The sequence below is a fragment of the Neophocaena asiaeorientalis genome, unplaced genomic scaffold, assembly GCF_003031525.2.
Source record: "Neophocaena asiaeorientalis asiaeorientalis breed wild unplaced genomic scaffold, Neophocaena_asiaeorientalis_V1.1 scaffold319, whole genome shotgun sequence".
Lineage (NCBI taxonomy): Eukaryota > Metazoa > Chordata > Mammalia > Artiodactyla > Phocoenidae > Neophocaena > Neophocaena asiaeorientalis.
This window is the reverse complement of record NW_020174103.1, coordinates 548,974-561,634: the sequence shown is the minus strand read 5'-3', so window position 1 is coordinate 561,634 and position 12,661 is coordinate 548,974. Positions and strand designations below refer to the sequence as shown.

Sequence of the window (12,661 nt, the reverse complement as noted above, 5' to 3'; positions counted from 1 at the left end):
GATATATATATATATATATATAAAATTTCCCTTACAGGTTATTACAAAATATTGAGCATATTTCCTGTCTCATAATATTTAAAAAATATAACCTTTTTTTGAGCAAATGGGACACTATTGATACAGTTGGTGAAATTTGCATGGGGTATGTAGATTGGATGGTAATGCTGTGTCAAGGTTGATTTTCTGATTTGAAGGGTTGTTTGGGTGGGCCTTAAGCCAATATGACTGATGTCTTTATTTTTAAATTTTTATTTTATATTGGAGTATAGTTTATTAGCAATGTTGTGTTAGTTTCAGGTGTATAGAAAAGTGATTCAGTTGTACGAATACATGCATCTATTCTTTTCCCATTTAGGTTATTGCAGAATATTGAGCAGAGTTCCCTGCGCTATACAGTAGGTCCTTGTTGGTTATCTTTTAAATCTGTGTGTGTATGTCAAGTTTATTGTCATGAAGATAAACTCAAGTGAGTTCAAGGCCAGACGCATGTACAGTGGACGCCAAAGGCTGGGAATGAGCAAACTGCCAGACAAGAAAACGCAGACCCTCTTCCTTTGATGGAGGCCTAACCCTTTCTTCCCTGTGGATTCTGAACCAGGTGAGAAGCAGGTGAGTGGGGCGTGTGCAGATGCGATCAGCCCTACTTGCTGGGTGCAGAGCGGCAGGCGCGCCACGCTGGGAATATCTCCTCCGCGCTTCGGCTGCGGGTGGCCCGCGTGCGCGCAGGTGTCTCCCGCGCGCCCTGCTCTGGGCGCTCTCGGCTTGGCGCCGCTGCAGTACACAGAGCGGGGCCGGGCTCAGCGCGCGCGGGAGGCGGAAGGCGCGCTCGGGGGCCGGCGCGGGACCGCAGCGCGCGCCCGGCCCGCATCTCTCTCCTCCCCGCTCTCTCCCATTGCCTACAGCCGCCCCGGACCTGGCCATGGGGAACGTGCCATCCGCGGTGAAGCACTGCCTCAGCTACCAACAACTTCTCCGGGAGCATCTCTGGATCGGGGATTCAGTGGCAGGGGCGTTCGAGCCCGCGCAGGTACCACCTCGCGGCCCAGGGGGTCCCCACCCTCTTTCGTCATCCCCCAGGCCTCCTCTCCCCTTCTTGTGTAGTCTCTCACCCTGGGCCCTTCCTGCGACAGTGCTGTAATGTCAAACCTCACCCTTTAAAAGGTTTCCCATCATCTCTCTGGGGTGAATTGCAGACCCACCCCTGCGGCTCAGACCCATTAAAATCCCTATCTTGGCCACGTGCAGGTCGCCTAAAGGAAACTGTTCCTTCTCTGTGTTTCCCTTGGAAGGGATAAGTCGTAATATACAACACTCCTCCGAGGATAGCGCCCTTCTTTTCAGTTTTCTCCTGATTATTGTGTGACAAAGACGACGAATTTGTCAGAATATGAGGCGGAAAAAGGAACAAAGCCAACACAGAAGGTTGGGAAAACACGGTGGGATGAAATCATCCGTCATATCATTAATTATCCCTAATGTATTTATGCTTCAACACACTTGAACAAGCTGGGGAAAAAAGGTAAATAACAGCGATTTCTGTCCAAAATGTATTCCCATGTTGATTCCTGAAAGCCCATTTTAAGACAATTATTAGGCAAGTGAGTATAGTATCCACATACTTGCGATTTAATGCACTCTCAACCGGAAATGGCAAGTAAATGAAGAAAATCTATATAAAGAAATAGACTTTTCCCTTAAAAGAGCTTAAAATTTAAAGTTGCACAAAGGAATAACAGTGATAATTGTTAAGTGAATGTGAAAACGTGGGAAAAGGGAGGGAGACTCAGGGTTTAGCTATTATTTTTTTGAATTTTGGTGGATACAAAAATGTTTATTACTGATTCATCTATGTACAAAATAATAATTTGTATTAAACATAATATTTTAGTGGGTAAGCATAATTTAAATTTGTGTTTTAAAATCAACTATTCTAATATTAGGCATCCATTTTTCTATAGTTTTATAGTTAATGTATTTTCAGTTCAATGTATCAATATGTGACATTGTAATTTTAGTTCTACAGATTGGAGTTCAGCGTTTGTGGATTCTCTAAAAGATACTTTGCTCCTCATTACTTAAAAGATGGCCCTGGTCATCTGACTCAAAGACTGTTGCTGACAATCAAGAAAGGGAAAATAATTCTTTATCTTCCTGTATGTTCTCTTGTCTTCTATTTAATTTTCCTGCCTTCTCATTTGATCTTTGTATTGTAAAGATAATATAACCTTCATATTCACTCTGTTACAGAATCAGGAATCCTTACCTTCCAGTCCCGAAGTCTGAGACTTTATATGACTTCTGTTGCTGGGTTAATATTATTTTTCTCTCCCGCGACCCCCATATTCTAATTTTGTGGGCTTTGGGGAACATGACAGAGGCTAGACTGCTAGGTGAGGATGTCTACTTTGCCTTGCAGGGATGTGGAAACAGGGTAATTGAAAATGACTAGGATGAAAAAAAGAAAGAAAATGACTAGGATGACTGATCTAGGAATGCGGGGAATAGGGTTTTTGGACACTCATCAGCGTAATAAAGACTTTTTGTTCCTTTTTGGAGAAATAGCAATACCTTCTCCAAATATTGCTGTTTTAACCCTGGACTGCTTTAGTGAGAAACTCCTATTTATTCCTCAGACACAGCTTAAATATCACTTCTTTTGACCAACCCTTTTCTCCTTCCAGAGTTGCTAGCCTTTTTCTGTGCTCTCATGGCATTTTATGCATAGTTCTGTTTTAGTTCCAGTGTTGTGAAATGGTAATGTTTTAGGTCATGTCCTATTGAATACACAGCAGCAGTGACACCGCACTCTGAAATTTACCTTCTTCTTTGGCTTGTGTTTAACAACATTGTTGCTGCTTTAAGCCCTACCTCTCTGGTTCCTCAGGCTAGAACTAGACTGGCTCAGGGGTAAATCTTCAGATTCCTCATGACTTTTTATGCACACTCACAGTTCCTCTTACTATTAGTATACCCATGTCTTCCAGATTCATATTACCATCTCTCTCTTAAGCTCCAGTCCTGATGTTCACCTGCTCACCTGACATCATCACTTGGGTATCTCAAAAGTAATTCAAACCCAACATTTGCAAAATTGGAATCACGTTCTTCTTCCCCTTCCAACCCCAGACATTCTCTAGAATTTCCTATCACAGGGTATGCCGTTGCAATTCATTCAGCCCTGGAAGCACAAACCAAGAGCTCCTTTCCTTCTTTCCCCCATAACCAAAGTATCACTAAGTCCTGCAATTTTACCTTGAATTTCTCACAGATCCATCTGTTTTTCCAACTCTACTGCTGCTATCAATTTTAAAGTGGCATTCTCTCTCCAATGAACTACTAGACTCTTGCGATCCTTCAACCTATTGTTTCTACAGCTAGTTGGGAGAAGTTCTCTGTTTTGCACAGAATCATGCTATTCTCCCGTTTCACAACCTTCCGTGAATTCTCATTGCTTTTAGGAATGAATAGCAAGCAAAATCTTTAATGTGTTCTTGGAAGCCTCAGGTGATCTCTTCATTGCATCTCTCTGCAGCATCCTCTTAAGCTATGTTCTCTTATCCTTGCCACTGTGTCCTTCTTTTGAGTTTTCCAATCATCTTTCCTCTGGAAACATGATCTTTACCTGTTTTCCTCTCTGCTAGGAAGATTCTTTTCAAATAACTAACCTTGAGCTCTCAACTCAAATGTTGCTTCCTCATGAAATCTTTCCCAGACTCCCAAGGCAAGCATTTCTTGTTATCTTACTTTGCACTGTTCATTACAAATAATGTGAATTTTACATTTATTGTTGTGATCATTTTATGTTTAATTCCCTACCGGACTCTAAGTATCATAAAAGTAAGGAAAAATTCCACCACAAAATCCTCAGCAATGAACAAAATGTCTGATTAGTTTTTAATGGCCAATGAATACTTGTTGAATGAACAAATGAATGGATGTTTTTCCTTCTAGGGCATAAGCATCTCAGATTTATGGGGAACGTGAAATCCTTCATTGCACTTTTTAGGGTCCAAAATGATGATTAGCACATTGTAATAAAATGCTAACTATTTGTTATGTGAATGCCAAAGTGATGAGAATTAAGACAGGTGTCAATAAAGTTTGGTCTTAGTGCTGTTAGCTGGGTATTATTACTGTTTGTGTTTTACCTTTTTTTATTGAACTATAGTTGATTTATAATGGTGTGTTAGTTTCCAGTGTACAGCAAAGCAATTCAGTTACACATACACATATGTATATGTATCTATTCTTTTTCAGATTCTTTTCCAATTTAGGTTATTTAAAGATATTGAATATAGTTCCCTGTGCTATACAATAAAACCTTGTTGTTTATCTATTTTATATATAGTAGATTGTATTTGCTAATCTCAAGCTCCTAATTTATCTCTCACCCTGATTTCCCCTTTGGTAACTGTAAGATTATTTTCTATGCCTATGAGTCTATTTCTGTTTTGTAAATAAGTTCATTTGTATCATTTTTTTTTAGATTCCACATATAAGTGATAGCATGTGATATTTGTCTTTTTCTGACTTACTTCACTTAGTATGATAATCTCCAGTTCCATGCATGTTGCTGCAAATGGCATTATTTCATTCTTTTTAATGGTGGAGTAATATTCCATTGTATATATATACCACATCTTCTTTATCCATTCATATGTAGATGGACGTTTGGGTTGTGTGTTATCTTTTTATAGAATCTAGTCATACTTTGATGGGGCAAGAGTTGAAAATGGATTCTGGAAGCTGTTAAAAGATTCACAGAGCTTAACTATTTCTCCACTGTTAAATCTGGCAGAGGGAATCATGGGCAGGACCCCTAAGTTTTGAAATAATTTGGCTGCAGTTGGGACAGACAGAGTGCTCTATTTTGAAAGAATACTGTGCTAGTCAATAGAAAGATTCAAAACCTAGCCCTTTTTCTGCTACCAATATATTATTAAGATAAAATTAAATATTGTGTGTGTGTAAGTACAAATATACACATTTGAAGTTTAGCAATTTATTACCAAACATAAAATGGGTCAATGTGAATTAAAGGCTTGCATGACCACAGCTCCACTAATTAAATTCTTTAGTTCTCTTCCTTTTTTTTTTTTTTTTTTTTTTTTGTAACTAATGGCATTGGTTTTTCAGATTTCCTTAATAGACCAGGAGGTTAAAATTGATCCTTCTATGGTTCAAGCTATCTCTTAGGGCCTGTCTTATTTTCTATATTTGTCTCTGTTAAAATGGATATGATGAAGCTGGCTTAACTCGTGGTTTAAAGTTTGGATTAAAATTTAGGTTCCCTGTAAAGTAGTCCTTCTTTGATTTCCAAGTGCTGCTTAAGCAGTAGCTAAATATCTTCATGTATTAATACCCCATTACAGCAATAAAATTCCTAAGGACCTAAATTCTATCATAAACAACACTTAAAATATATTAGTTTTTTAAAGACAAAATTGTAGACTTTGTGAGATTAAATTTATAGTTATTTTACATTATATCCTGATCCTTTAAGTTACATTTGCTGTCAGCAAATATTATGATTCCAAGTATTTAGTGTTAAACCGTCACTTGAATTTAATTGGAATGTACAATATTTTTGCTTAAATTTAATTAAAAAATTAAAGTAACTATATGCTTTTCAGTTTACAACTCTGAAGCTGTTAGTACATTTACAAAATACCTTAGAGTGAGTGGGGAGGAATTTTCAGAAAGGAACCAAAATACCATTGCACTGTTTATTTTCTGTTTGTCTCAGGTGTTCTTTTGTCCTTTACTGCCCTGTTTCTCTTTTTTATGACTTCTTTTGAAATTATGTAAATTTTAAAATTCATTTTTCCCTTGGGTTGGCTTGTTAGTTATGTATTGTTTTTATGGTACTGGTAGTTGCTACCTATAAGATGTCAACGTACAACCTTGACTTATTAAAATATTATATAAATTAGTTCTATTGCAACTTATTAAAAATATGATAATTTAACTCCCTTTACTGCCTTCGCTTTCTATATTATTGTTGTATATATTAATTTTCTATATGGTATATTTGTAATATGTATTTATAGTCAATATACATTTATACCTATGCACATATTTCCTCTTTCCTTTGCTCTTTATTGCTTTCTTCATCTCCATTCTTTCATCTGAAATTATTTCCCTTCAACTAGAAATATTTGCTTTAATACTTTCTTTAGTAAAAATCTGGTGGTGATAATTTCTTTCAGTTTTTCTTTGCTTGAATTACATTTATGTATATACGTGTGCAATGTGCATAAATATAATGAATATTGAGTATAAATATATGTTCCATATAAAGAATTAGAATACATGACATGACAGCAGTACGAAATGCAGATTTCTCAACAGATAAAATGGAAACCAGAGACAAACCAGAGGGAAATCAGCTGTTAGTTTTACTTTTAGTTCTTTGATGATAATATATCTTTCATTCTCTTCTTGTTTGGTTTCCAACAGTATGACTATGATGAGTCTACAGGTAGTTTCTTTATATCTGATAATGATTCATAGCACTTCTTGGATCTTGATGCTTGTTGGCTTCCATATGTTTTGGAAATTTTTCAATCAATTCTCTTCAACTATTGCTTCTGTCTCTTTTTTAACCACCCCCCAGCTTGGACCTATAGCTTGAAGAATCTTAGAATGTTCCTTGTGATCCATTTATTTCATATACTCATTTTTTGTATTTTTTATCTTTTGTTTCTCACCATGTTCAGTCTGAATATTTTTTCTCACCTATTCCATTTCACTAATACCCTCTTTAGCTTTGTCTAATTTGCTGCTGATTTAATGTGAGTTCTTAATTTTAGTTATATTTTTGAATTAATGGACTTCTATATGGTTTTTAAAACCAATTTTTAGCTTTCTGCCACAATTCTCCATCTTATCAAGAATTCTTGAATACTTATCAGTTATTTTAAGTTCCATGTCTGGTAACTCCAATATTCAGATCTCCAGTGGGTCTCTTTCATGTATCTTTCCTCTTGCAATGCCTACTAATTTTTCAGTTTAGGTTAGACACCTGTTATGAAAATGTTATAGACATAATTTGAGGCTCTGAGTCATCCAGAAATGATTACCTTCCCCCCACTCCCTTTTGCCCACCCTCTACACCCTGTCTCTGGCAACCACCAGTCTGTTCTCTGTATCTAATTTTGTTTTTTTTAAGATTCCACATATAAGTACTTGTCTCTTTCTGTGTGACTTATTTTGCTTAGCATAATACCCTCAGGGTCCATCAGGTAGCAAATAGCATGATTTCCTTCTTTTTATGACTGAATAATATGCCTTTGTGTAGATATATACACCATATTTTCTTTATCCATTCATCTGTCAATGGGTACTTGGGTTGTTTTCACGTCTTAGCTATTGCAAAGAGTGCTGCAATGAACATGGGGGTGCAGATATCTGTTCAAGACAATGATTTCCTTTCCTTGGGATAAATAGCTAGAAGCAGAATTGCTGAATCATATGATAGTTTTATTTTTAATTTTTTGAGGAACCTTCATGCTGTTTTCCATAGTGGCTGCACCAATTTACATTCCCATTGCACAAGGGTTCCCTTTTCTCCACATCCTCACCAACACTTATTTCTTGTCATTTTGGTAATAGCCATTCCGATGGGTGTGAGGTGCAGGAAGGATTGATTATCTTTTGCTTCTAACAGGCAATAAGTGCAAGGGTAGCTTACCTTAAGCCAATCAGATGTTTAGCTGATTCAAGGTTGGACCTACTTCATTTGTGAGGGCTTGTCTTTTCTATTCACGCTTACTTTTATTTTGTTGCTCTCCAGGGGTTCTAACTAAAAGCCTAGAGTGTTTACCAGAATGTCTTCTCCTTGTTGAACCTGAACTCAAAAATATTTCCTCTCCAACTTCTAAGACCCCTGGAAGCTCTGATGCTCTTCTCAGCTTCTCACCTGATTGCATAGAATTGGCGAATGCCTCAAGAGGAAAGTTCATGCTGAATTTTGGTATCACCTCTGTGTTTTTCTTCTGCGAGTATCTTGGCCACTGAAGTACACCCTCCCTGGGAGACTCCAAAGGCTATCAAAGAAGTGTTTTTCACTAATATTTTCACCAGATTTTCTGGTTCTCTGTGAGAAGTTTGTTCTGAACAAGCTAGTTAAAAAATTACTAATATAACAGGGGAAATATTAAAAAAACACCTATTTTGCAATATAATTGGAATTGAAAAAATATATTCATTTACCATATTACAAAGCTTTTGAAGTGGTTACATTCCAGGTAATATGCAAACTGTTGACAGTAACAATTTGTGTATTTATTTTTCAAGCTTTATTGAGATATAATTGACATATAACATTGTGTAAGTTTAAGGTATACAAATTTGATACATTCATATATTGCAAAATGATTGTCACCATAGCATTGGCTAGCATCTGCATCATATCACATAATTACCATTTCTTTTTTGTGCTGAGACCATTTAAGATTTACTCTCTTAGCAGCTTTCAAGGATATAATATATTATTAACTGTAGTGTTAATCACTATGCTGTGCCTTAGATTCCTAGAACTTATTCATCTTATAGCTTGAACTTTGTATAGGGTAACAATTTAAAGTCCAAAAATTGAATTAAAAGATTGGCTGCTTCATGAAAAATAATATTTTACAGAAAAACTGACATAATGATTTTCACTCTAAGTAAAAATTGTGAAAGATATTTTTTTAAGATAAAAATTAATATGCTGCCTAAATTAAGTATCTTGCTTTGGGGAAACAGTATGCTATTTACTCCCTCCTTATGTGTGACATAGGTCAATAAAATTTGTTAAATGAATGAATGAATCAATGAGTGATTAAATTTACAGTATTTTATCTCTATTGATATGAGATTATTTCGGATCTTTCCATTTAATGGCTCTGAAGTGTGTAAAAATATTTTCTTCTTATTATTAACCTTTTCTTTACAATGCTATCTTTTGCTTTGTCTTGATTCATTCCTGGTTCATATTCAATATGCATTGGGCACTGCCTAACTGCTTTACATGCCATCACTCAGTCCCCATAACAATCCATTTTATAGGTTTAGTAGCTGGGATACAGAAACATTAAATAATTTGTTCATGGTCAGTAGTTGATGACCTAGGAATTGAATTCAGTCAGCTGAGGTTCCAGAGCTCCCAGTTTTCACCACTATACCAGTGCTTCCTGACCGTTCTGGTGATAAGAGTCAATGGAGGTGTTTATTAAATGTGCTAGAAATTCAGATTCAGTAGCTCTGTGTTGGAGCCCAGCTCTCACTGTTTTTGCTTCACCTACCTTTTGGGAAATGCTGGACTGAGTGATGCTGCTGCCCCTTCATCTCTGTATCTTCTGTCAAAGCGTCAGCTATAGGCTCATGTTTCCTCTAATCTGTCTTCTGAGAGCTCCTGGCTCCAGCCCATGAAAGGCTCCTATGAGTTTTGACTTCCCTTCTCTCCTCTTTGAAGGTGAGACTAGAGTTCTGCCTGGAATAGAATTGCATTGGATGCATAAGGAAAAACAACTTGGTTTCCAATAAATTTCCTGTTCCCTCCCATCTCCAATACTTTCTGTCCTTGGATTTCTGTTAGCTCCTCTCTTCCTTGCTTTCTCTCCTTCCAGCTGGCTTTCACATCCTTTCCTCCCCCTGCCCTGTGTTCTTGTTTTTTTCATTAGCTCTGAGCTCCTCCAAGTCTTCTGGCTTCCTTTCTGCTTATTCACTCTGGGCTGTAACTTTCCCTGACCCTTTCTTCTTTCTTCATTTTCCTCTTCCAAGTTTAGCTTTTATTTTTGTTTCTTTTTATTTTCCCTCATCAACCAAGGGGCTAGACTGTGCAGACCCATAACTTGATGGGTCACTTTTATGGAGCAGATGGTATTTAAAAGAGATCGTACAAACTCGTATATGTGGGGAATATCATTTTAGCAGAAATTCTGATTTGAAAGTGTTGTCCAGCCTGCTTGAAGACCTCACAGTAAAAGCAACACAAGAAAACAAGTTTCCTGGTCTTACGATTGTTAGTTTAAGTAGGAGATGCAAATTTGCTGCTACACAGGTGAGCCATATTTAACCTCTGGAAATGTTTTGTTTGATCAAGACTACACTTAAAAGATAAGTACATATGAATGCCTTAAACAGGATTTGTACTCTTTACTCATATACTTAACTACCTCGGGCACCCAGGTTATCTTCCTGTGCATGTGGATATTTGACTCTCTGGTCCTTACCGGACAATTACATGGGGATGCTTTAATGAGACCATCCAGGACATTTCTAAACATTGGCATATTTTCCAACAGTGTAGAGTGTAATCGTAATCATTCAGCAGGCAGGAAGTAGTCTTTAAATTACCAGGAGTTTGCCATTTTTCCCTTTGGGACCATCTTCCTTTTCATAGTGATCAGAATTCATTCCTAAATGAAGGCTCAGGTGTTTGGGGATTTCTTCTCCTGGATCTAACCATATGTATGAGCCAATGTTTATGTTCTTTTCTCATAGAAACTAAATATTGATCACCAGATATTATTTCTAAACACATTCATTCTGAAATTAGACTGATTTTTACTTGAATTTTACTGGAGGATAATTTTAAAAGTTATTCAGGTTCCTAGAGGCATATTTTGGACTTTTTTTTTCACGTAATTTACGTAAAAGCCAAGATTAGCAAGAATGGAAAAGCTCTCTGAAAAATATAAAACTTAAGTGAAAGCTGTTGTTTCTAGGTAGTGATGAAAGGGCTGGAGCTGTGAGTTGCAATCATGCTCTAGAAAGGAGGAGCTGGCACTTCTCCACCTGCTCCAGGGAAGGGAAGAGCTATACCCTGGCCCTGACGCTTGCCGGGTGGCGAGGATGCTGTGGGGCAGGAGGGCCAAGTGTCACATGGGAGGTAGAACCACTGGAGATTCTGTCCCAAGGGTGCAGCCCAGGCCACATTTTCATTCTTCATTGCTGTGTTCCTCTGAAAGCTCATTTCTTGTCTTTGCTTTTTATTTGGACCACTTCCCCTCACCCCCACCCCCCACAATCCTTTCTTGCAATTCAGTTAAACACAAGCCTGTACATTTATTCTAATTCAGGGCCGGGGGAGTTAATGATGATGATTGTAGTCTATGTGGTAAATATATATGTGTGTGAATATAACATATCAATCTGTATCTGTATCTGTGTTTATCAATCTGTAGCTGCATCAACTACATATCTGTCATCCATATATCATCTATCTCTATCATCCATCCATCTATCAATCAATCTATATATCTATCATCAATCTATCATCTGTCTATCATAAAAAAATAATTTAAAGGTCCCTAATGTTAAAAATTGCCTTAACTATATCTATCTATCACCTATCTGTCATCTATCTATCTATCTTTCTTTCTTTCACCCATCTGTTATCTACCTATTTATCTATGTATCATCTTTCATGAATCATCCATCCATCCATCCATCAATAAATCAATCTATCTATCATCTACCTGTCATCCATCAAGCAATCAATCAATCTATGTATCTATCTAAGTATGTATCTATTTTTCATATATCTAATCTTTTACAAAAAATAATAATTTAAAGATCCCTAATTTTAAAAATTTCCTTATTATTACTTTCATACTTGATTTGAAGATGGATACTCGCCTTTTACTTGTGGTGAAACTTTTTCTTATAAGTATTTCTTTGTGTTCTTCACTGCTGCCCCTGCCAACCCCAGTTCTTGAATACTGCTCGGTGGACCCATGTTTGTTTTCTGCATTGAAGCCCAGTTCCTTCCCAAAGATGGTTGAGTAGGTGGAAACATCTCTTTAGTAAATATGTAATATTTGCAGTCCTAGACTGAGGCCTTCTCAAGGAGCGAAACTATGTTTTATTTACCTTTTCTGTTATCCAGAAGACTTAAGTACTTAGATCGCGGTAAATGTTTGCAGAATAAATTAGTTTGGATATAGTAAAAATTCATTCATAGAGTAAACTTCAGCTGGTTTAAGCCACATTCATTGACTTTCTAAATGGCAAAAATATGCATTTAATTATATCAAAGCTATTATTTTTGTAAACAAGAATTAGTAGCTTTCACTCTTATTTATTATTTTTTGTATTGGAATAGAGTGTATGTTTTTCAAATTCATGTGTTCATTTTGGAAACTTGAAAGTCTATTATTTTCTTTCATGGCTATCGGCTATCATTGTAAAGGTAAAAAAAAAGTAGAATCTAGCTTTTTTGTTTTTTTAACATCTTTATTGGGGTATAATTGCTTTACAATGGTGTGCTAGGTTCTGCTTTATAACAAAGTGAATCAGTTATACATATACATATGTTCCCATATCTCTTCCCTCTTGCGTCTCCCTCCCTCCCACCCTCCCTATCCCACCCCTCCAGGCGGTCTCAAAGCACCAAGCTGATCTCCCTGTGCTATGCAGCTGCTTCCCACTAGCTATCTACCTTACGTTTGGTCGTGTATGTCCATGTCTCTCTCTCGCTTTGTCACAGCTCACCCTTCCCACTCCCCATATCCTCAAGTCCATTCTCTAGTAGGTCTGTGTCTTTACTCCAGTCTTACCCCTAGGTACTTCATGACATTTTTCTTTCATAGATTCCATACATATGTGTTAGCATATGATATTTGTCTTTCTCTTTCTGACTTACTTCACTCTGTATGACAGACTCTAGGTC

General features: G+C 36.9%; 1 protein-coding gene across 3 annotated transcripts in view; it reads left to right on the top strand.

Annotated features, from left to right (window-relative positions):
- Positions 1 to 922: 922 nt before the first annotated feature.
- HMGCLL1 (3-hydroxy-3-methylglutaryl-CoA lyase like 1) overlaps positions 923 to 12,661 on the top strand; it is a 131,012-nt gene continuing 119,273 nt past the window's right edge. For all 3 annotated transcript variants that reach the window (XM_024754694.1, XM_024754693.1, XM_024754692.1), the window contains exon 1: positions 923 to 1,030. In XM_024754694.1, the coding sequence (XP_024610462.1) occupies positions 923 to 1,030 (108 nt within the window). The remainder of the gene's footprint in view (positions 1,031 to 12,661) is intronic.